General features: G+C 40.7%; 1 protein-coding gene across 4 annotated transcripts; it reads right to left on the reverse strand.

Moving 5' to 3' along the window:
* Window positions 1–996: 996 nt before the first annotated feature.
* On the reverse strand, window positions 997–25,726 carry CUNH4orf47 (chromosome unknown C4orf47 homolog). Of its 4 annotated transcripts, none has more exons than XM_052752209.1 (8): window positions 25,411–25,726; window positions 24,371–24,547; window positions 19,565–19,784; window positions 15,079–15,216; window positions 14,913–14,988; window positions 9,576–9,755; window positions 3,633–3,802; window positions 997–1,208 (listed from the first exon to the last, which is right to left on the reverse strand). In XM_052752209.1, the coding sequence occupies exons 2-8, from the start codon at window positions 24,468–24,470 to the stop codon at window positions 1,142–1,144; spliced, it is 951 nt and encodes a 316-aa protein (XP_052608169.1). In that variant the 5' UTR covers window positions 24,471–24,547; window positions 25,411–25,726; the 3' UTR covers window positions 997–1,141. The 4 variants fall into 4 exon arrangements, with proteins under 4 accessions (XP_052608169.1, XP_052608168.1, XP_052608171.1 ...); XM_052752208.1 differs by lacking the exon at window positions 25,411–25,726 and adding an exon at window positions 23,664–23,811 and having other exon boundaries at window positions 24,371–24,454; XM_052752211.1 differs by lacking the exons at window positions 9,576–9,755; window positions 25,411–25,726 and adding an exon at window positions 23,664–23,811 and having other exon boundaries at window positions 24,371–24,458.
* Between the last annotated feature and the right edge of the window lie 121 nt (window positions 25,727–25,847).

Here is a 25,847-nt window from a genome sequence, read left to right on the forward strand (position 1 = left end):
GGCAAAAGGTAGATGAAATAATTTAAATTAAGAAAAGCTGGCAAGAAACAAGCCAAGCTAAGGCCGGGCATTTCTAATTAAGAATAAGCGTCTGTGTGTGATTTATTTGGGAGCTGGGTGGCGGGGGCCCCCAAAAGAGTAAAGAAAACAAACAACAACAATGATGAATGTCTTAAAGACATCCCTATGCATGTAATGTATTGTGGTTCATTGGTGACACTGGTCTTCAAAACAGGAATGGCATCACTAGTTCCCTGCAGCCAACTGCATGAAACAAATTTGTAGTTGCATATTAATAGACAATACTAAAGAAGCCCTACACAGATATGTATTCTTTTGATAGAAGAGTTTTGTATTTGTAGATTTTATTAAAATCTATACAGTTGCTCATTTAACTGTGTGATTTGTGAGCTACAGCTAATTACAATTGTATCTTTTAAAGCAGAATTCCAGGGTCTGACTGACATAGGATGCTGCAGGAGAGACAATTTGGGGCAGCTAGTGAGGAACAGGACAGACCACCAAAGACAGAGTTTACCTATCCTGTTCTAGTTAAGAGATCATCTTCAGCTTATGCCAGCATTAACATGAATGAAATAACCCCAGGCTTTGCCACAGCTCTTCTATTTGCCTAAATAAAAGGCAGGATACCATTCACACTAAAGCACATGTCTCACTACAGTGCAGTATGTGCACATGAGTTGTGTCATAGAAGTGGATCTGGAATTTATCTTCAATGTTAAGAGAGTTTAGATAGACAGTCAGACCCAGGTAACTCTCGATTTAATTCTCACCAGTCTCTATGAGGACCCACAAGTGAAGAATTGATTGTGTATTTTCACCAAGCCCTTCCCTTCCCCCTCCTACCCTACAATGCTTTACCATGAGGAGTAAAACTTTTCAAATGAAAGATTACATTTCAAGATTTGGTGATTTTTTAAAGATTACATTCTACCTAGAAATGTAAACCCAAAAACACACGTCAGCAACCCCAGATTAAGTCGTTAGCCAACACTATTTATTAAACAGCATTAAAATCAGGAAGGATGTTACAGTTGAGTCTCATGTTTAAATGTCCTTTAAATGCTGTGGAATCATGGATTCCATAACATTGCATATTCCAGGGAGTTACCAAGAGAAACTAGAACACCAACTGCTTTCCCAGTATGTCTGCTGAGGCAGTCTTGTAATTCTTCACATTCAGTGCCCTAAAATAAATGCACATTTAATCATATTAGTCTGGGTAACATACCTTTACATTCTTTGAATGCTTGCATTAAAAAGCTAAACTAATATATTTTATAACTCGACATCCCGTAGCAATAGTCTGTGGTGCTGGGGTTAAAATCGGACCTCACACATGCCAGACATGGAATCCCTCACTAAGCTCAGTGGAACCCCAGCTCACAAGTGAAATCATCTCATCAACTTAAGAAACTCTGTAATAAAGTCAAGTATACTTAGAAAATCTAAGAAGAAGAAAAAATATGAAATACATTTTCACGTCTAGTATCTGTGACTTTATTAGTTTTTAAATTAGTACAGGAGAACTTAAAACTGGATTACAGGTGATTAATGATCACGTAAAAAGAGAATTTATAAACTAAGTGACTAACACACAATAAACTTCTGTTTTTTCCAAGGAACAGTCTATTGCTGCTCCTCCACTTTAAACTTATTACTAGTGTATCAGAGAACCTTCTGGGTTTGTTAGAAGAGACCACGGAAAACTTGACACTGCCCCACAAAATGTCCCATCTGGTTGAAGGTGGGTGTGATGGAGAAAAGTCCACTTTCATTTTCTGTTCTATTAGATGAACTTGGCATAGAACTGGCAGGTGGCTTAGCAGAGAATGAGGCCAAAGGATACAGAAAACAAGTACCACGTCTCCCCTGTCCACATCCAACACTCAGCCCACACAGGTCATCGTTCCTAAACACAGCAGCTTCAATAACAAGTTTACCCTCACGTGCAGAGCAACCGAACCACCCGGCTGGGTGAGGAAAAGCTGCTTAGACAAATGGCTCAGTTTTAGTTGTTCCTTCAGAATATCTTAATTTTGTTAAGGTAAAATCTATCTCACTCCACAGAATTGTAAAGTACTTTGAAAAATAGATGAAATACATATACATCAGTTACATCCCCATCACCATCATCAGTGAAGTATAGCTCCAAAACCTGTTCATCTGAACCTACATGAAGAACCAGTAGCACACAGCAGTTTTGGAATTAGCTCTGTATTGAACCTAATGAGGTCCTTTCATCCACATTGCTTTGTGAGCCAGAGACTGCCTGAACTGCACAGCTTGACTTCTATTTTCCATTGGTTGATTTCACAGCTACTTAAGTCAACGTATTTTTGTACTGGCATTTGTAAAAATGGTTGTTTAACATAAAATTTGAGTGTACTACATTCTGGATAATTGCAGTATCATTACATTAAAAGAGATGAGTTCATGGGAAAGACATTAATTGCAGTATTCCTAATAAGGTTTAACACAAATGTGCACCTAATAATCACAGAGTTAAGGCAACAGAAATACACAGCCTTCTGTAGTTAACACTGTTGATATTTACAAACAATCAAGAAATTACTATTAAACACTATTAACTCACCATTTGGTCTGACAATATAAGAGTCATACAGCTACATGTGCAAAATACCTATAACATAAGGCCTAACATACAATAATAATCCATAGCAGACCAGTTGTATAGAGAGCTTCAGTAGAAGCTTTACCTGAGGATATTAGCCAAGACTGTATGGGGAAAAAGCCAGTAGAAAGCATGTGGGAAGCAGATGAACCAACTTATTAGCAATGTATCAGGCAGGCTAAATAGTAGTTGATATAAAATGAATTTCATGTGACTGAAGCAAAGAAGGTATTTAAATAAGAGGAAAGAGAACTTAGCAGGTTATGGCCACACTTAAAAGTTGGGACAGAACTCTCAAGTGTCATTAGGATTTCACACAGTTGCTGAGAAACAGTTAATTTATACAGATGTTCAAGTAGTCTCAAGTGACTCATAATAAAGTGCCTTCCATAAGGGAAGGCAGGTATATGGAATATACTGGGATTTCCTTATTTTTAAGATTCATTTTTTATTTTGTGTGTGTGAGTATTTTCCTGCATATATGTCTATAAGCCACAAGGTGCCTGCAGAAGCCAAAAAAGTTTCAGATCTCCTTAGCATGGGAGTTACAGATGATTTTGAGCCACCATGTGGGTTCTGGGAATCAAATCCAGGTTCTCTAGGAGATCAGTCACTGAGCCATCTCTCCAGCCCCCGTGTTCAGATCTGCCACTTAAAAAACCATGTATTGTGGAACTGGAAATGGCTCCATGGTTTAGAAAACTTGCTGGTTTTGCAGAGGACCCAGCTTCAGTTCCCAGCACCTACATGGCAGCTCACAACCATCTGTAAGTCCAGTTCCATGGCATCAGATTCTCTCTTTGGGCTTATTCAGGTACTAGGTACACACATGGTACACATACATACATGCAGGAAAAAAATACTTATAAATATTTATATATACACATAAAATAAAAGTAATAAGGTATTTGCTAAGGCATCTAAAAGGTAGAAATAATTTTTCTTGGTTTATGGACTAAATATAAGATAAGCCTACCTTTTGACATTCAACGCCATTATACTTTCTATGGGTCTGCTTTTTGGTCCATTTGGTGGATGGAAAATCTTTTCCCCTTTCCCAGGAACCACCTTTCCGATTTTAACCACATAAGGGTCGGCTGAGTGTGCTGGGTAAGGTTCAAATGTTCCTGCCTTCATTCCACCAGCCTATAAGTAAAAACGAGATAATTCAATGTGTTTGTAAAAGGCACCTACAAAATTACACTGTGACGAAGTTCATATATTCTCTTCTAGTTGATAGACTTGGCTTTACACTCAAAGCTATCTATTCTGTTCAAATACCAGCCAAGGGTCTCTCTACTTCAATTCTGTAGGGTCCAAACATTATAATTCTAATGGTTTTCTATAAAAAAAAAAAACAGATTTGGCCGGGCGGTGGTGGCGCACGCCTTTAATCCCAGCACTCGGGAGGCAGAGCCAGGCGGATCTCTGTGAGTTCGAGGCCAGCCTGGGCTACCAAGTGAGTTCCAGGAAAGGCGCAAAGCTACACAGAGAAACCCTGTCTCGAAAAACCAAAAAAAAAAAAAAAAACAGATTTGTAGAAGATAATATTCAACACTGTTACCAACCATTGATATTTTATTGCAATTTTGATCCAACTATCAACTAATGATTTAGTAAACCAATTAAGGAAGGGATGAGGCAAGTGTAAGATGTATTTCTCTATGGAAGGGAATACGGAGCGCAGCATTCACACGAGAACGCCGACTTTCAGACAATGATGACAAGAAGATCCCCCGCCCCCCGGAAAAAAGGAATAGCACAGTCATAGATGATGAGAAGAAAACGTGATCTGCTCTAGAATACCCTCAGGGCCGAGTACAAGAAGGCAATCCAGAAATGTTTCTACCTACACGTGAGATAGACCAGAAACAACTTGAACTTTTTAAACTGATTTGATAGGCTGTTTATCTTTACATTAGACAGTCATTAAGATAATTCTATGTGGTGACATACAGCTGTAATCTCAACCAAGGACGAAAGGCCTGCCTGGGCTTCTTATAACTATACCTTGTGAGTGAGAAGAGGAGGGGAAGGAGGAGGGGAGGAGTAAGGGGAGGAGGGAGGGGAGGAGGAAGGGGGTAACAAGGAAGATAGGGATACAGCTCAATGGCAGAGCATGCGTACCAAGTCTGAAGCCCTGGGTTTGATCCACAGCAATGTAATGAACCAAAGGAAAGAAGAAAACAAGCAAACCAATTCATTCTGTGAAATTCTAATCCATTTAAGAATCCTTTTGCTTGTAGTATCTAAGCCAAAATATATGCAAGTTGACACTAGATAGTATTTATCTAGTTTGAAGCATATACATATGCCTTTTCTCAGAGTATTTATTATATGTACATTTTTAATCAGCCAGAATATTTTTCTGTCTTCAAAGTCTTTTGTTTCATAGTTATCCCAGATGTCCAAGCCCCCTTAGGAAACATCCTGTGAGAAAACTAATACTAGGGTGCACTATTAACTGAAGTAGTGGGTCATGATAGAATGCATTCTACAATGCAGATACTGTGCTGGCTAGCTTTTATGTCAATTTGACATAAGGTAGAGCCATCTGGGAAGAAGGAATTTTAATTAAGAAAATGCCTCCATAAGATTGCCCTGTGGGCAAGCCTGTTGGACATTCTCTTGATCAATAATTGATATGGTAGGGCCCAGCCCTTTGTAAGAGGTTCCATCCCTGGGCAGTATAGTCTGAGGGTATATAAGAAGGTAGGCTGAGCAAAACAGTAAGCAACTCTCCTCCATGGTTTCTTATTCCTGCCTCCAGGATACTCAACAATGGATTTGTAGGCTGAAATAAACCTTTTTCTTCCCAAGATTCTTTTGGTCATGGTGTTTCCTCACAGCAACAATAACCCTAACCAAGACAGAAATTAGTACCAGGATTGTGGGGTATTTGGACAGACCTGACCATTTCGTTTTGGCAGGACTGTGGAAGGAAGAACTGTTGAGTGCTCAGAGATCAGTAGGCTATTCTGTGGGAGCCTGGAGGAAAAGAATGTTAACAGCAATATAGAGGATGGAGGTCTGGATTGTGAAATTCCAGAAGGAAGTTTAAGAATCACTGAGACTTTGGCAGGGCCACTATACATTTTGAACTAAGAACCACTCAAGCAAAACCTTTGCTTTGCCTGAACAATTGATGCTGGTTAGCTGGAGCTGAGAAATTAGCATTAATTAAAAAGAGACCAACAGCCAGGTGTGGTAGCACATGCCTTTAATCCCAGCACTCAGGAGGCAGAGGCAGGCAGATCTCTGTTAGTTCGAGGACAAGCTGGTCTACAAAGTGAGTTCAAGGCCAACCAGGACCATTACACAGAGACTCTGTCCTAAAAATCCAGAGAGAGAGAGAAACATTTTGTTAATCACAGCTGGTTCTCTAGCCCCAGCTAACCAGAAACACAGATTCTTAATTAAAAATCCTGCCTCCAGGATCCTGCCTTCAGTTCCAGCCCTGACTTCCTTCTGTGATGACTAATTATGATCTGAAATAAATTTCCACAAGTGTGTGTGCTCATGGTGTTTTATCACAGCAATGGAAACCCTAAGACAGATATTCTTGTGATTTTTCCAAGTCTTCCACACTTTGAACACATAGATTATTTTGTAAGGAATCTTCAGGCAGGTAGAAATAAACAAATTTAAAAATATAAACATGAAATAAATAAAAGATAAAGTATATATGGTAATAAAAATCAACCAATAAAGCTTTGAAGAATGAAATAATAAAAATCAGTGGAAATCTGTAGTTATATATGATTTCAAAAATATAAAATAATTTTAATTTTTTGTTATTAAGTTTTGAATTATTCAAGTTGATCAAAAAGTGACAGAGAATTGTAAAAGGCAGGAGGAACACTGTAACATGTGAGAAAGCTAACAAAGAGCTCCCTTGCAGCAGGTGAAGCCCAAACTTCCCCTGTGAATTTCTACAAGACTTTGTGGGGAACAGAAATTTCCAGTGCTATTTAAACTTTCATAAAAGAATGAACCCTCCAGAATTACTTGACTACCCTAGAATCTACATTCTATATCAAATAGAAGAAGGGATTTAAAACCAACTCTAAGTTATTGTTGCAAAGAGTGGGGAGGCAGTTCCTCCATGGTGCTTGTCTAATGTGTGCAAGATCCGTCACAGGTTTGATCCTCAGCACCACAAAAATGGGGCCTGGGGAGAAGAGGAGGAGGAGAAAGAGGAGAAGGAGGAGGAGGAGAGAGAAAGAAAGAAAAGAAGAGAAATAAACTTGGGGGCCTCAGTACCCATGTCCACTGACTCACAACTGCCTGTAATGTCAGCTCCAAGGAATCCAACTCCCTCTTTTGGCCTCCTTAGGTATACACACACACACACACACACACACACACACACACACACCACCACCACCACCACCACCACCACCACCACATACACACAAAAAGAAGACACATGCATAAGTTGGAAAAGAAAACTGGTGTAAACATTCTTAATAAAATACTAACAAGCAAAACGTATATTATATCCAAAGACCAACATTGCATTAGCAAGTGAGAGTGATTCTAAGAAATATATTATTAGTAGTCACTTTTTATAACAAGTAAAAATAGAAAAAAGATGGCCTAATAGTAATGCCACTTGATAATAAAATAATAAAAAGCAGAACATATTCCTGAATGGCCCCTATTTGGGACGCTTACGAAACTAAGACTAGAATTATCCCTACTAAAGAGAAGATGAAAGCGAGGATGATCACTAGCAGTACTGACTTGAGTAACTAAGCATGGCCATGTTATAAGATGGAGAGATGTTGTTACAGATAACATACCGAAAAGTCCAAAGGAATTAACAAAATACCTGTTAGAACACATGAGCACTTAATGAAGTATTTGTTTTAAAAATTGAATGATTTTTTAGAGACAACTAATGCAGAGGGGAACTGTTGAGCAGAGCCTTAAAATAACTAGGAATAAATACAAAATGGGTAGGCCTGGGTGATAGAGGGCAAAAAGGCGCATAAAAAACAAAGAGGCCCTTTGTGAGCAGTTTACTTCTAGATCAGAAGATCCAAGTTATAAATATGTTAATATAACAAAAATTCTAAATGTTTAATTTTCCAACAAAGTATCAAAGAGGGTTTGTGAGCATGTAGAGGGGTGTGTGTGTGTGTGTGTGTGTGTGTGTGTGTGTGTGTGTGTGTGTGTGTATGTGTGTGTGGTGCTTGCATTTGAATGTGTGGGCACAGGTACATGCAGAGACCAGAGGACATCAGGTATCTTTCTCTATAATTGCCTGTCTCATTGCCTTGAAACAGGTTCGCTCACTAAACTGGAAGCTCATTGTTTCTCGTAGGCTGGCTGACCGGCCAGCAAGCTCTCTGAATCTGCCTGTCTCCACTCTCCAGTGCTGGGGTTATAGCATAGCTTTTCACACAAGTGCTCAGGATTCAAACCCAGGTCCTCCCACTTTCCGAGAAGTGCTCTTATCCACTGAGCCATCTTCCAAACCCTGCATCAGAGGGTTTTGTTTGGGGGCTTTAAAATAAGTCTGATGCTCTACAGAGTATTAGTCAATATTTTGTGATGCAGGAAAAAAGAAAGAAAGAAAAAGAAAAGTGACACAGAAGAAATAAACAAATAGACCAGTCAGCTGGACTATAAATTCAAAAATATGCTCTCAAAAATGAGAATTTCAACTTTATAAAGACAGCCCTTTGGGCCTAGAGAGTTAAGAGTACTGACTGCTTTTGCAGAGGACACGGGTTCTGTTCCCAGACTCACATTGGGTGACTTGCAACCATCTGTAACTCTAGTTCCAGGGGATCCCATACCCTCTTCTGGCCTCCAAGGGCACCTGCATGTACATGGTGCACACGCATACACAGATACAACAGACTAGAAAAAGTATTTCAACACAAAGGACAAGAGTAGATACGTTCTGAGCACACCGAAACCTCTTCCCAATATGAACAGCGCATGCACCCTAGTAGGGTCTACAGTGAGATGGGCAGGAGTTGCCAGAAACAGGAAGGCCAAGGATCAACTAGTGTCCATAAACAGTCAGAGCACTTCTGTTTTTACTCCTACCACTTAGAAGCTCCTGAAGCCACAGGAGACTTAATCTTCATCATTATTTCAAAACTTACATGATGGCTTTCAAAACTTCATGGGAAATTCAAACATATTTGAAGCAAATAGCAATTGTTTCACTGTAATGCCTTTCTTATCCTAGCCACACTGTGTGGCTCTGTTTTCAGGTGTGTGTGTGTGTGTGTGTGTGTGTGTGTGTGTGTGTGTGTGTGTGTGTGTATGTCCATGGGGTATGCATGCATGCATATATGTGTACTGATATGCTAGTCAGTGCATGGGCACACAGAGGCCAGATATTGATGTTAGATGTCTTCTGATTTCACACGCCACCTTACTTTTTGAGACAAGGCTCTCACTAAACCTGGGGCTCACTTTTGGCTACCCTGACTGGCCAGCAAGCCCCCTATGATCAGCCTGTCTCCTCCCTCTCCCCTATACCCATCAGCAAAGTTATATGAGTATGTTGCCAGGCTCAGCTTTTCCTGGATGCTGAGGACCCAACTTCAGATCCTCATTTTGAACAGCAAGCACTTTACCCAGAGAGCCACCTCTCCAGGCTGCTTTGTGACTTTCTATGATCTCGTAAAACTTCATACAAAAAAAGGTTGATTATTTACATGAGCACTACAATAATTTAACAGCAAAAGACAGGTTCTTTCCTCCCCTCCCTTCCATGTCCCTTCCTTATTCCCACTGATCTTTCTATATAACCCAGGCTGGCCTTGAACTCAAAATCCTCATGCTTCAGCTTATCCAAGTGTCAGGATAGGGATTAAGGGCATGGGCCCCCGTACCCTGCTTGAGACTGTATTTCTTTGTACAGCTCAATTATCTCTCATTCCAAACCTTTTACCTTTTTACCAGGAGAGGAGGGCTTAAAAGCCTTTGTGACGGATTCCTTCCTTTCTTCTCTTCTAAGTGGAGGTAATGGATTCTCTAGGAAATAAGGGTTATTATCAAAATATTCCTTAGGGTGAAGATTTAACTTAAAAGGTGACCCTTTGAGTAGTCGATGGTGTTCTTCATTTTCTGCCTGTACATTAAAGAGTTTGAAAGTACACAATGTAAGTTACACATGTTAGACAGAATTCAAGGCCAAAGTCACCTTTAAATTATTATACATGCAAAAGGAGGCATGCCTACTTATGAATAGGCACAACTCTCATTTTGAACAGAATTTTCTTGAGATACAGCGATCTATAACCTGAGCAAAAACTTACTACATGCCTGGACAGCAGGAAGGAAAAGGATTGGTTTCTAAGTCAAATCCCAACTCCGTCTTGCTTTTTAGCATTTTTCAGGAATTAAAGGAAGCTGCTGACCTTTGGTGTCACATCTTCAAGTGCAAATAGGAATTTCTCCTTGATATTATTAAAGATTAAATGAGATTATGTAGAGAAAATATTTGGCACATGGCTGGCCCTTAGTAAATATCAGTTTATAGTCCTAAGCACAAAACAATACTTCCATTTACACTATAACATTTTTATATTACAGTATTTTTAGCTCCCTAATACTCAAGCAAAACAAAGGTTGTTTTTTCAGTCTTATACTGCAATTCTTTCTATGTGGAAGAACTAAGTTTAAAAATTGTTAGCTTTGGATAAAATATCAAAAAAAGAGTTGTGAAATACATATTTAGAAGGATTGAAATTGAATTGAAATATTGATTTTTTTCATTTTTACACACATGAAATTTCATTTTTCATCCTTTAACAAGCTGGATGGGAACAATTTAAATGAGACTTAAGTGCTCAAGAGAAGACGTGTATTCCCTAGTATGCTGTGCTGGCTAGTTTTGTGTCAACTGGACACAAGCTAGAGGCATTTGGAAAGAGGGACTCTCAGTTGAGAAAATGCCTCCATAATGTTGTCCAGTAGCATAAAGACAGACACACTGATCAATGGAATTGAACTGAAGACCCAAACATAAGTTCACACATCTATGAATGCCGGACTTTTGACAAAGAAGCCAAAAGTATACAGTGGAGAAAAGATAGCCATCTTCACCAAATGTTGTTGGCTAAATGGGATGGCTGTATGTAGAATATGAATATATCCATATTTATCACCCTGTACACAATTCAACTCCAAGTGGATTAAGGACCTCAAAATAAAACCAGATACACTAAATCACATAAAAGAGAAAGTAGGGAATAGACTAGAATTTCTAGGCACAGAAAGACTTTCTGAACAGAACATCAACAGCACAGCCACTAAGAACAACAATTAATAAATAGGACCTCATGAAGCTGAAATGTTTCTGCATGGCAATGGGCATGATCAGTCAGGCAAAGCAGCAGTCTGCAGAATGGGAAAAGACCTTTTACCAATTATACATCTATTGAAGGTTTAGTATCTAAAATATATAAAGAACTACAAAAACTGGACATCAAAAAAAAAAACCAATGAGCCAGTTGAAAAATGGGGAACAGAGCTAGGCAGAGAGTTCTCAAAAGCAGAAACACAAATGGCTGAAGAACTTAAAGAAATGTTCAACATCCTTAGACATCAGGCAAATACAAATTAAAACGACTTTGAGATTTCATCTTACACTAGTCAGAATGGCCAAGATCAACAAAACAAGTGACAGCTCATGCTGGTGAGGATACGGAGTAAGGGAACACTCATCCATTGCTGGAGGAGTGCAAACTTGTACAGCCACTATGGAAATTCACAGACCGTTCCTCAGGAAGCTGGGAACTGATCTACCTCGAGACCCAGCAATACCACTCCTGAGCATATACCCAAAGGACTCTTCATCCTACCCCAAGGACACTTGCTCAACCATGAACATTGCTGCTCTATTCTTATTAGTCAGAAATTGATGTCCATCAACTGATGAATGGGTAACAGAAGCATGGTACATTTGCACAATGGAATATTATTCAGCTGTTAAGCAATATGAAATTCTCAGGTAAATGAGTGGAACTAGAAGAAAAAAAGAAATCATCCCAAGTAACCCAAACCCATGTAGATGTTAGGTTTTAAGCCTTTCATGTGAATGCTACAATCCAAATGACTTCAGAGGTCAGGTACCTCATAAGGAGCCAGCAGGGAGGAGAGAGACTCCTAAGGAAGGGGACATAGAATATCTTGTTACAGAGACAAAGGGAAACAGAATAGGAGGATTAACTAGGAAGGGGATGGCAGTGAGGGAGAGGTAAAGAAGGAAATAAAGGGGGTGACAGCGAACAGTAAAGGCCATTTGAAAGGCCATATAGCAACCTACTACCATAGAAGCCTCCTAGAACACATACATATTTGAAAAGAGTCTAAGTGGAATCAGCAAATAATAGGGAAGACAAAGCCCCAACTAGACATCTTATGAACATCTTATTGAGATACAGGTCAAAGGGGCCCCATGTAAAACCCCAAACAGTAGATGCTAATGGTGAGGCTATATATGGTACTCTCCACAATATGATGGTAAGGCCCTAATGCTGGAGACAACACTTACATGTGTCATCAAAACATGAGAAGTCGAACTGGTTCCTAACTACAAGCTTCACGCAACTATTGTTCATGGTACAGAAAGGTACTCTGCATGCTACGGAAGAAGAAAGATAATCCTCAATTTCTCCCAGCTACAAACCCTGTGACCTACCACAGCAATCTCCCTCAAACAATTTATGGGTGCGATAGTGGCACAAATGTTTAATCAACCACTTTCTGATTGGATTTAAGACCCATTCAATGAGATGGAATCCACACCTGAAACTGCTAAAGTGGCCAAGAATCTAGATAGGTCATTTGTCTAGGGGAAAACCCAATACTATTATTCTGCTAAGTAAACATAGCAATAAAATGACTCTTGATGACCTACTGTCCTCCCCATAGGTCAGGGACTTGGTCAGCCCTCATCAGAGAGGCTTCCTCCTGTAGTGTACGATAACTAAACAGATATCCACAACCCGAAAGAGTACAGAGTGAGAGACTTTGGAGTACTCAGTCCTAAATGGGATGTCGTCATCAAAGCCCTCTCTTCAAGGTCAGGGATCTATGCAGAAGAGGAGACAGACAGAAAGACTGAGGGTCGGAGGGGATGGATGACTTCAAGGAAACAGTGTCTTCCAGACACAACAGGACTGCAGCACATGTGCGCTCAGAGACTGTGACCGGATGCACAGGTCTGCACAGGTCCCAGCCGGATGGGGTTCCAGCGATGAGATGGGGAAGTGGACATGGCCTCGCACCTAGAACCTAGAAGCTGTCTGCATTTGATACCTGCTGGTGGAGATAAAAGCAGTTTTCTCCAGTTGAGTCCCACTGGGTATGTCAACCATACTTCAGGGCAGGCCCTGTGCCCAGGAGTTGCCAGCCAACACAAAATGAACTCAGTGGCACTTTTGTAGTCTTCTTCTCTCATTTTACTTTGTTTAGGTATTTTTGCCTTATTAGGCTTTTGCTTGTTTATTTTGATTTCCATTTGCATGGGTTTGTGAGTTTGGGTTTGGAGGTTTTTGTTTTTGTGGGGTTTTTTTGTTTTGTTTTGTTTTGTTTTGTTTGTATGTGTATGTGTGTTTCTTGGATTTGTTTGTTTTTGTTTGTTTGTTTGAAAGCAGTGGTTCTCAACCTTCCTAATGTTGCGACCCTTTAATACAGTTCCTCATGTTGTGGTGACCCCCCAACCATAAAACTATTTCATTGCCACTTCATAACTGTACTTTTTCTACTGTTATGAATTGTAATGTAAGGCCGGGTGGTGGTGGCGCACGCCTTTAATCCCAGCACTCGGGAGGCAGAGGCAGGTGGATCTCTGTGAGTTCGAGGCCAGCCTGGTCTACAGCGAGAGTTCCAGGAAAGGCACAAAGCTACACAGAGAAACCCTGTCTCGAAAAACAAAAAACAAAAAACAAACAAAAAAAAAAAAAAGAAAGAAAGAAAGAAAAACAGAATTGCAATGTAAACATCTGATATACAGGATATCTGATATGCAACCCCAAAGGAGATATGACCCACAGGTTGAGAACCACTTATTTAAAGAAAGAGAACATAACGTTGGGTAGGTAGGGAGGTAGAGATGATCTTGGAGGAATTGGGGGAGGGGAAAACATGGTCAAAATGTATTACATGAAAAAAACTTTTTTTTTTCAATTAAAAACAAAAGACTGGCCAGTAGGCAAGTCCGTAGTACATTCTATTAATTGGTGATTGATATGGGATCTCATTATGAATGGCGTCACCCTTGAGCTGGTGGTCCTGGGTACGATAAGAAAGCAGGCTAAACAAGCCAGTAAGCAGCATCATTTTGCCTCAGTTCTTCCCACCTCCAGGCTCTTACTCCACTTGAACTCCTGCCCAATGTCCCTCAGGGATGGTATGTGACCTGAGAGTCGTAAGTTTAAAAAAGGCCTTCCTCCCCAAGCTGCTTTGGTCATGGTGTTTGATCACAGCAACAGAAATCCTAAGACATAAGGGCATGCTGTAGCTCTCTCAGACTTCTTACTCCTCCTGAAGTCTCCTCCTGCTTTGTATTTCATCTATTTCCCCATAGGACTCTGTGACTTCTTAGCCATGTGCCTTCCTCTTCCCACACTGGAGCAGTGAAATTGATCTTTCAACTATTTTAGGTATCCTTTGAATAGTGTCCTTTAAAATTTAGTTCTCCTGGGAATCAATTGATAATCCATTCAGGTTATAAATTACCAAGACCTTCCCTCAAAGACTTCTGATTACCTTGACCTGCTCTGTGGCCTTTTTATCAGAAATGTTAACATTCACCCTATGTAATTCTAATGCCTGCTATTATAATGCAATTTTTAAAAATGTGTATGGGTGTTTTGCCTATATGCATGTCTGTTAACCACTTGCATGCCTATAGTTAACAGAGGCCAGAAGAGGACGTTGGGTCCCCTGGAACCAGAGTTACAGGTGGTTGTGAACTGCTATGTGAGTGCTGGGAATCAAGCCTGGGTCTTTTGGAAGGGCAGCTAGTATTGTTAACCACAGAGCCATCTCTCTAGCACCACAGAGCAATGTTTTAAGAATTCTATGTTTACTAGACTGTGGTCATGTTTTATCAGAACATTGTATTTGTTTTGCTAACTGCTGGCCTAGAATATTGCTGATCAACACACAGATATCTACCCCAGTGATCAAAAGAGACAGAACAAAATAAATTTTTATTCTGAGTTAATTTGCAAAGATGAACAAATAAAGGTTGAAACATTCAAAACATGATTTTTACCTTATAATTCAGTTTCGCTGCATCATATAAGTCAGCAGAGTGTGCAAGCTGCTTGCCTATGGTAACATTGGCATAGCTAAAAGAGGAGTAAGTGATGGTGAATGCAGAGCTCAGATGATTTTGTAAATACAAAACAAACCACATAAAGGTACTAAGAATATCTTACCCATATCCAGTTCCTTTTTTTCCTGGGTTGGTATATAAATTCTTCCCAGGTGGCTGATATTTGTCCCTGGGTCTTAGCTGTGCACTGAAGAATGGGATAGGGCCACCAATGGTTCCATAATAGCTTCCTAATCCACTTCTTCAATACCATTTGGGGTTTTAAAAAGGAAGATATTAAAATGTCAATTTTTGCCCAGTAGCCGACCAGCAGGTAAGAGTCCTGCAGGCAGGCCACTCCACCACCGGCCCCACTCATTGGACTCTGTAAACATTAAGACCCACTCTGCTGCCCAAACCTACCAAACCCATCATCCACCCCTGGCCAACCATCCACAACCTCCCCAACATAGCAGCCCCTAGAGGCACAAGCACCACCTGCACCAATTGGAAGAAGAGCATCCTCCCCATAAACAGCCCTCTCCAGCAACATCAGCAGATCCTATATGTACAAGTGCCACCCACACAAGTTGGAAGAACAGGCACAGGCAAAACCTACACCAGTTAGAAGAACAGACCCCATAGGCACAAGTAAAGCCCACACCAGCCAGAAGAACTGGATGATACGCTGGATCTAGGCATCAAACCCCCACAAACCTCAGCTGAGACAACCCCACTGGACCTGACAACCAGCCAATCACCAGAACCTTTGGCCATTTAGGCCTAAAGACAATAAAGAAAACAGACAATAAAGGAACAAAAGAGCCATTCCAACAAAGACATCACAAGAATCAATACCTGTACCTATAATTATCCCAAACCCAGATGAATAAACAGCAGTGTAAGAATACACTCAGCAACATAAAGAGCAATACCGCACCACCAGAACCTAGTGGTTCTAAAACAGCAAGACCTGAACATCCCAACGCAGATAAGGCAGAAGAAAACAATATGAAAAATAACTTTATGAAGATGATAGAGGCCCTTAAAGAGGAAATAAAAAACTTCCTTAAAGAAATCAAGGAAAAGACAAACAAAAAATGGAAGAAATCAATAAATCCCTTAAATAAATCAAAGAAAAACCAATTAAACAGGTGAAGGAAACAGTTCAAGACTAGAAAATTGAAATAGAGGCAATAAAGAAAACACAAACCGAGGGAATTCTGAAAATGGAAAATCTGGGTAAATGAACAGGAACTATAGATGCAAGCATGACCAACAGACTACAAGAGATGGAAGAGAATCTCAGATGTTGAAAATACGATAGAGGAAATAGATTCATTAGTCAAAGAAAATGTTAAATCCAACAATTTCTTGGAAATTTGGGAAATCTGGGAGATCATGAAAAGACCAAACCTAAGAATAATAGGGATAGAAGAAGGAGAAGAATTCCATCTCAAAGGCACAGAAAATATGTTCAACAAAATCATAGAAGAAAACTTTCCCAACCTAAAGAAGGAAATGTCTATGAAGGTACAAGAAGCTTACAGAACACCAAATAGACTGGACAAAAAAAAAGAGTTCCCTTGCCACATAATAATCAAAACACTAAACAAATAAACAGAATAAAGAAAGAATATCAAGAACTGTAAAGGAAAAAGGCGAGCTCCGGGAGTCAGTTGAAGAGAGGGAAGAGGGATTATTGAACAAGGGATTCAAGATCATGACCAGAAAACCCACAGAGACAGCTGACTTGAGCTTGTGGGCGCCCTCGGACTCTGGACCAACAGCTAGGGAGTCTGCATGGGACCAACCCAGGCCCTCTGCATGTGGGTGACAGTGGTGCAGCTTGGTCTGTTGGTGACAGTTGTGTAGCTTGGTCTGTTGGTGGGGCCCCTAGCAGTGGAATCAAGATCTGTCCCTAGCTCATGAGCTGGCTTTTTGGAACCTATTCCCCACGGTGGGATGCCTCAATCAGCCTTGATGCAAGGGGGAGGAGCTTGGTCCTGCCTCCACTTGGTATGCTTTGCTTTGTAGACTCCCATAGGAGGCCTTACCCTTTCTGAGGAGTGGATGGGGAGGGCGTGGTAGAAAGGAGGTGAGGGGAGGGAACAGGAGGAGAGGAGGGAAGGAAACTGTGACTGGTATGTAAAATACATTTTAAAAAATTAATAAAAAGTAAACAGCAAAAAAATGTCAAATTTCATGTTATGTATTTCACCATAACATATTTTAAAGCATTGAAAAGAAGCAGAGATCTTGGCTAGATTGACTGCACCAGGCATGTGTTTCCTCCTATGGTGGGGACCATAAATCCAATCAGAAATCAGTTGGTTACCCCCGAGTCATGTCACTATTGTATCCATGGGCATTTCTTGCCACAGTGGTCATTATTATAGTCCATAGCTGGATACGACTGCGGAGGACTTTTTTGCCCCACAACAGGCTGCCTAGCACCCTTTGGTACTGAGAGCTGGTCATCAGGAAGGAAGCAGCTTCCTGGACAGCACCAACTTAATTTCCCCATGTTCTATGATTCATGCGTATTTATAAAAAGAGTTTAGTTGGAGTAACCCTACATAAGGGATAAGATTCCTCCCAGAAGACTGTCAAATAAAAAGCCCAGTGTCAGGTATGGGATACCTCCTTTCAAACTTTTGAGTCAGGGCTGTCCCAGAGAGCCCCACAAACAATACAGCCTATTGCTGTTGCTCGTGGATGTCCACCAGAACTTGATGGTTTAGACCCTATTGCTGAACATACATGAATCATAAAACATAGAGAAATTAAGTTGGTACTGACCAGGAAGCTTCCTTCCGGATGACCAGCTCTCAATACCAAAAGGTGTTTATGTAGCCTATTGTGGGGCAAAAAGTCATCTACAGTCTTATCTAGTTGTGAACTCTAAGAATGAAATGACCATCTGGCAAGATATCCCCATAGGTACAATTAGCATGAATATTACAGGGGTAACCATCTGATTTCTGGTTGTATTTATGGTCAACTCCACAAGAAGAAACATGTCAAGAACCCATGGTAGGGCTCTCACAGTTCCTGGGGGTGAATTTACAACTAATATTACACTAAAAATAGGGTCAAACTGCTCTCCAAATTTCTATCTCTCTACCCATAGACGTATGCAGCTCTCAGACATCAACAGAGAAATTTCTTTTCTTTCTGCAGTGGACAGTAGTCAACTCAGAAACTCACAACTGGGCAAGGTGCAGAAATACTCATCAGCAGAGCACTTATCCACAAATGGGACATGTGTAGCATCCCCTCACTGCAAGGCTCAGGAACCATCTCAGAATAAAGGATGGAAAGACTGTAGGGGTCAGAGGTCAGGGAAGACCAGAGCAGACAGTGTTTCTGGACAGGACAGGACCACTGCATTCCTGAACTCGAAGCATTTGTGGCTGCCCATGGGAGACAGTCACAAGATCAAGCCAATTGACACGGTAGCATGGAACAGGAAAGGGCGCGTGAACTTCCACCTCTAACTGAGAAACTACAGACAGTTTGGCTTCTTGGGCAAGGAAAATTGGTTTTCTTTGAGGTATGGTCCCAAGTGAGTCCACCAAGCTCTGGTAGATGATTCCACATCTGGGAGTACGTGGGCAGCACAAAACGAATTCTCAGGTTATTTAAAAAGAGGACCTTAGGTTGAGGCGGGTAAAGAAATGGAGAATGGGCCAGGCGGTGGTGGCGCACGCCTTTAATCCCAGCACTCGGGAGGCAGAGGCAGGCGGATCTCTGTGAGTTCGAGGCCAGCCTGGTCTCCAAAGCGAGTTCCAGGAAAGGCGCAAAGCTACACAGAGAAACCCTGTCTCGAAAAACCAAAAAAAAAAAAAAAAAAAAAAGAAAGAAATGGAGAATGAGGAAGAGAAGGACAAATACAGTGTATGAATTTCTCAAAGAATTAATAAAAATATTACATTTATAAAAGATTATCTGTTAGAAGGAAGTCTGAACTATAGAAATGGAGTTTCACTCATTTCGAGTAAATAAGAATGAAATTAGACTTTGATCAGTCCTCATCTTCTATAAATTCTAAACTGAGAAAATCAAACTTATAAAATGAGTGAAAATCATATTTAAAATTTTAGTTATATAATATAATATAGCATATAGTACAGTCTTGTAATTTAATGGAAGGGGGAAAAAAGAATTTTCACTTTGACAGCTGCTATAATCCAAATACTGGTATATGCCATGATAGTATCATCACAATTATTTAAAAATAATATATCAGTGATAAATTATTTCCTTTGTCTAAAAAGTAGTTCTCTTCAATTTTATAAGCAGGAAAAAATATACGAGGACATAAACATGGTGACCCAAGGCATTTTCCATTATCACTTGCAAAATCTTTGAAAAAAAGAAATGTATCTTCATTATTTAGCTGGCTTTTATTAAATAAACCAGTAGAGAACAGTAACCCGGATAATAAAAAAGGAATATGATAAAGATCCATTTAAAGTTGCCTGTCAGAGGCAATAACTGTCTCCACTAAAGACAATCATAGTTAAAAAGTAAGTCCTACAGAGAAGAATGACTTTAAACGAGAGAGAAAAGAGGGGACAGGCAAGCCGTTTTCCCCAAACACTTACGGCTTTTTCTCTCCACTACTAGGGATGAAGGCTTTGCTGAGGTTTTTTTTGGATTCTGCCATCATGAACCGTCTCCTCACTTGGTTCAGGTTCACATAGCCTTCCCCTTCGAAAATCCTCGCAAACTGGGGATCAAAGTACCCCGCCTGGAGGCTTGACATTTGTTTGGATCCCCCGGGCAGCATCTGTCTTTTTTTGCTTGCAGCCTCATTAAAGGGTCCTTCGGAAACAAAGAACATTAAAGTCTTGACTTTCATACTAATTAAAGGGCATTTAAAAAAAAAACACAGAAGAATCCTCAATATGATGAGCTGATGAAGAGTTTGAGCTATAAAACCGAAAACTACATGAAAAACAAGAGTAAATCTAAGCATTTCTTGAAAATGTTTGAACATTTGGGCTGGAGTGGATCTTTTTTGGGGGGTGGTCTGTTTTTTTGTTGTTGTTTTGGGTTTTTTTGTTTTCTTTGGTTTGGTTTGGTTTGGTTTTGGGGGGGTTGTTTTGGGTTTTTTTTTTCTTTTTCTTTTTTTGTTTTTTTTTCGAGACAGGGTTTACCTGTGTTGTGAAGATGCCGGTAAGCCACAAGCCATGTGGCAAGGTATAGATTAATGGAAATGGATTAATTTAAGCTGTAAGAACAGTTAGCAAGAAGCCTGCCACGGCCATACAGTTTGTAACCAATATAAGTCTCTGTGTTTACTTGGTCGGGTCTGAGCGGCTGTGGGACTGGCAGGTGAAAGAGATTTGTCCTGACTGTGGGCCAGGCAGGAAAACTCCAGCTACAAATGGCGTCCAACGTGGTGGCAAGAGTTTCCACCTAAAAACTGAGAAAAAAAGATTCTAAAACGGAGCTAAAAACAGCCTCCTAATTGTCTCTCTCAAATGAGCGGCAGCTGCCGGTTTGAGCTACTGGTGGGTTCCTATCGTACTTGCTCGACCTGCAGTATGGCGGGAATGAGGCCTCTGCAAGTGGCACATTAAGCTACATGGTGGATTTAGCCTTTGCTAGTACAAAACAAAAAAGGGTTTCTGGGCTACATGCTGCTTGGATAAAAGCATAGACCCACAATAGCTCCCAGAGCTGGCTGTAAACCACCGTCATGTTGGGAAGCTGAGGTGGGCGGAGCCAGCAGCCACAGCTGCTGCAGTTTAAGGCAATAGATTCACAATAAGACAGATTCAAATGTAATAGTTTACAATATGTGTAAAAGATACGTAGGCTTGAAAGAGACAAAAAAGGTGATATATAGAGTTATAGAAACAAATACATAGTTTTAAAAAATAAAGTCTTTAAAGAGACAGTAAAGGTAGTATAAAAAATAAGCCACGTAAAAATGGATATTACACAGAGAATCTGGATTGTGTTGTCTTTGGGATTTTTAACTGCAGAAAAACATTTGATCATAAAAGATGTTGAGTTAAACCAATATGTATATTTTAAAGATACCATGACTTCAAAATTTGGATATAAGGATATGTTACTTTGGAAAGGAGACTCAGCTTTTGTTCCCACAGAAAGCCAAAGGCTATGGATTTGTTCCAGATTAAGATACATCAGATTTGACCAGCCAAGACCACCTGAAAGGTCTCCGATGACACCAAGGCCCAGATGATCCAACATCCAGAATGGTTTGAAGGCACCTGGCTTAGACGATACAGCCTCACGGACTACTCCATGATCCTAAAATTTTCTTTGTGTCCCCATAAGATACAGTGCCCCCCTCCAGCAGGAAGTAGTAAGAGAAGCTATGCCCAAATTTCCAAATTATATGTAATTTTACTTTGTTAAGGTTAAAACCTTCCTTTTTGAAAAAAAAAAGGGGGAAGTGCTGTGGGATGTTCTGTATGGCAAATGTGTTGCTAATTAGTCAATAAATAAAACACTGATTGGCCATTGGCTAGGCAGGAAGTGTAGGCGGGACAAGGAGGAGAATAAAGCTGGGAAGTGGAAGGCTGAGTGAGAGAGACACTGCCAGCCGCCATGAGGAGAAACAGCATGTGAAGATGCTGGTAAGCCACGAGCCATGTGGCAAGGTATAGATTAATGGAAATGGATTAATTTAAGCTGTAAGAACAGTTAGCAAGAAGCCTGCCACGGCCATACAGTTTGTAACCAATATAAGTCTCTGTGTTTACTTGGTCGGGTTTGAGCGGCTGTGGGACTGGCAGGTGAGAGAGATTTGTCCTGACTGTGGGCCAGGCAGGAAAACTCTAGCTACAGTGTTGTTTTGGTGCCTGTCCTGGATCTCGCTCTGTAGACCAGGCTGGCCTTGAACTCACAGAGATCCACCTGCCTCTGCCTCCCGAGTGCTGGGATTAAAGGTGTGTGCCACCACCGCCCGACTTTTTAACTTGGTTTTTTTGAGACAGGGATTTTCTGTGTAGCCCTAGTGTTCCTGGAACTGACTCACTCTGTAGACCAGACTGGCCTCCAACTCAGAGATTAAAGGTCTGTACCACCATGCTGGGTGGGGCTAAAGTCTCAGACACTGTCAACCTCAGAGCTGAATGAGACCTTAAAACAGTGGTTCTCAACCTTCCTAATGCTGCAACCCTTTAATGCAGCGCCCCATGTTGTGGTGACCCCCTACCAGAACATTATTATTGTTGCTAGTTCATAACTATAATTTTGCTACTGTTATGAATCATAACATAAATATTTGGGGAAATAGAGGTTTTCTAAAGGGCTGGCAACTCACAGATTGAGAACTCTCTGCCTTAAAAGATCATCTAGCTCAGTGGGACCCATGGACTGTAAGGAGCAGTGCTTATGTGTGATATCAGGAAAGGGGCATTCCATATTAACATTGAAGCAACCCTCTCCTAGGTATATTCTTAAATGCTTAAGTGCCTATGTTCACTAAGATCCCAGAATGTCCACAGCACTTCCATTTTTAATGAACACAAGAAACAGCCCAACGTCTGTCTAAATGATAAACTTTCAACTGTCATATTTGCACAACAAAATAACATAGTCTAGGAATTTGTTTAAAGGCTTATTTTTGTGAATATGTAGATTTTCATAATTTGAATCTTGAAGGTCTTAACTTCAAAGCTGCAAAGAATTTTTTAAAGTATACACAACACTAAATTCAGGGGGCTACTGAAATGTGAATCTGCTTACTGATTTTGGTAACTTAAATTTTCGTTTGTTTTCAGTAGACTGGTTTTGGTTTTTGTTTGTTTTTGTTTTTCTTTTTTTTTTGTTTGAAACAGGGTCTCACTATGTATCCTTGGCTAGTCTGGAATTCTCAATGTAGACCAGGCTGGCCTTGAACTCACAGATCCTGTCTCCTATTAACTTAAATTTTTGAAAAGGTTGCACTATAACCTCAAATTCTACCATATAAGCATCTTAATGAGTCTTTTTTGCTGTACTTGGTTATCCATTTTCCTTTCACAGGTAATGATATTAATTTTGTCACCCAGAGAATGTCTAGATATGATCATGAATATTGTGTACCATTTTTTTCATAATTAATGCTTAGCATATACATATATGTATTACTCTATACCTTGCTTTTTGAGCTAATCATTTACCTTGGACATGTTTCTATATCAGTTAATTTTTTTATATACAAAACCTGAGAGTTTGAAAGCATATATTTAGAGTATTTTTTTTTTCTTGAGAAGGGATGTCCTATAGCCCAGGCCGAACCTAAATTCCTAATCCTTCTGCCTCCCAAGTACTAGAATTACTGTAATGGACAACCACAAGATCATTCAGTTAGTGGCTTTTCTTTAAAAAGAAATCTTTCAGCTGTTCAGTTAGCATTTTATTTTTCAGACAAGTGATAATGGATACCATCCATGGATTCAAATGCTTTCTGTAGAATAGTGTTCCTATCTAAAACAAAAAAGCTAAACATGGGGCGGGAGAGATGGTTCAGCGGTTAAGAGCACTTGCTGATCTTGCAGAGGACCTGTATTAACTTCTCAGAACTTCAGTTACCAGAGAATCTAATACCCGCTTCATTACGTGCATGGACACCAGGCACACATGTACACATATATACATGCAGCCAAATACTCATACACATTAAATAAAGCAATTAAAAAAAATTAAAGATAAGCGTACAATATCCTAGAAGGAACTTACCCTGGAGAGAAATAAAATTATCCATGAAGAATAAATGTAGATGAGGCAGGAGAGATGGCTCAGTGGTTAAGGGCACTTGTTTCCCAGTACCCACATGACAGCTAACAACCATCTGTAACTCCAGTTTCAGGAAAACCAACACCCTCTTCTGGTCTCCTCAGGCACAATGCATGCACGTGGTACACAGACACACATGTGGGCAATGTACACATAAAACATAAATAAGTTTAAAAAATTTTAAAGAATAAATGAAGGTAAAGGAGCCCAACAAAGTGAGCTTCCCACTCCTACAAAATTAAGTCCTTAACTCTGCTGCAAAGTCACAAGTTGTCACAGGGACACAATGTCAACACTAGAACTCAATGCCCTAAAATATATAACCATCAAAAATAAATATTACCAGGCATGGTGGCACACACCTGATCCCAGAACTCGGGAGGCAGAGGCAGGCGAATCTTTGGGAGTTCAAGGCCATCCTGATCTAGGACAGCCAGAGATACATAATAGAGAGAACCCGAGAACCTCTCTCTCTCTGTCTCTCTCTCTCTCTCTCTCTCTCTCTCTCTCTCTCTCTCTCTCTCTCTCTGTGTGTGTGTGTGTGTGTGTGTGTGTGTGTGTGTGTGTATCCCCTTGAAATAAAAATTTTTTAAAAAATTGTATGGGAAATGCACGCCATTTAACTATTAAAATTTACCAAAGATACTCACGATTAAATGGTGACACATATTTATCTCCCACAGTAACGTATTCCATCTCACTGAAGAGGCCAATCCTCTCCATGTCGGTTTTCCCTGTTTCCCCAGGCATGATTGCTTCTTTTGGTGGTAACTTCAAAAAGGTCCTTGGATCTTCTTTTGCAGCAAAATCCTACTTTACATTTAAAACTATGGGGAAATGTTTTTCTTAGTAGAAAGAGTGATTATTAAGTTTCAGATCTAATTCTTTTTAGTTTTCAGACTGATCGGTTTGCTCATCATCTCTTTTATCCCCCACTCGCCACCCCTTGCCCCATCAGATCGACTTGCGCACAGCCTTCCCAAACTTCGTTTTGGCCATCTAATGGTGTATGCAATCTTTTGTTTTCCCCCAGTGAACTGTTTCACAGTTGGGAACCATGGTATGAGTGTGAATCCCCTTCACCACGTTCTTGAGGCAAAGGTCTTCACTAAGCTGCCCACACTGGAATGGAACTCCTGAAATCAAGGGAACTTCTGGCCTAGCCTCCAGAGTGGCTAGAATGGCGAAGCCCTAACACCACCTACCACTCCTTTAGTTATTTACCAAAGTAGCCCCAACGGCCCTGCACAGCCAGGGAGGAAGGCTCTGAGAGCCTTCCACTTTGTCCCAACCTTAACTCACAAATAAAACTTACAAAACATTCATTTCTACATTTCACAAATGCTTTTTCCATCCTCTCCACCTGGTCAGATATGAGTAGAAAAATGGACTTTAAAGGCATAAATCTTGGCTTATAATCGAGTAGACAAGAAAATTGTGGAATTCCACACAAGCAGATTATGGCAAGCTCCCTTCAACAAGTTTGGATAAGAAGGTTCTTCTGTTATAGCCCTGCCCACTGCAACCTTGCAATTAACTCAATAAATATTTTTCTATGCCAAAGGGGCTAGGGGGAGGGGTTGGCTAAAAGGGAGAAAATAACTGATGTTTAAGTTAATTCAACTAGGGAAAGGAGGCTTGAAGTAGGCAGGTATCTAAGGAACACCCCGTGTCCGCGAGGCCAAGTCACCTCTCCAAAGGGCACCTAAGCAATCCCACAACCAGGATCAGAAGGCCCCAGCTCCAATCGGGGTTCACTCCACTGCAGAGCTTGGAGAGCTCCGGGGCCCCGCGCCTGCGCCCGCGCCCGCGCCTTCCAGCACAGCTGCAAAGCGGCGCGCGCCTCGCACTGTTCAGCCCGCAGCAGCTGGCGCTTGTTGGGCCGCGTTGCCGTGGGAACGGGAGAAACCATTCTCAACACGCTAAGGGCGGCCACCGGAGCATTCGAATCCGCACAGAACGACTGAGAAGATCGATGGACGCCCGTAGGACACAGAAGTCTCAGCCAATAAAAAAAAAAAATCTCTCGAAAACGAAGCCTTCTGTTTCCCGGCCCTCTAGCCATCGGCGAACAGCTGCAGTATGGTACGCTCTGCGATGGTTGGTGCGAGGCATGCTGGGAGTTGT

Source organism: Peromyscus californicus, unplaced genomic scaffold (assembly GCF_007827085.1).
Source record: "Peromyscus californicus insignis strain IS unplaced genomic scaffold, ASM782708v3 Scaffold_23__1_contigs__length_62951481, whole genome shotgun sequence".
NCBI lineage: Eukaryota > Metazoa > Chordata > Mammalia > Rodentia > Cricetidae > Peromyscus > Peromyscus californicus.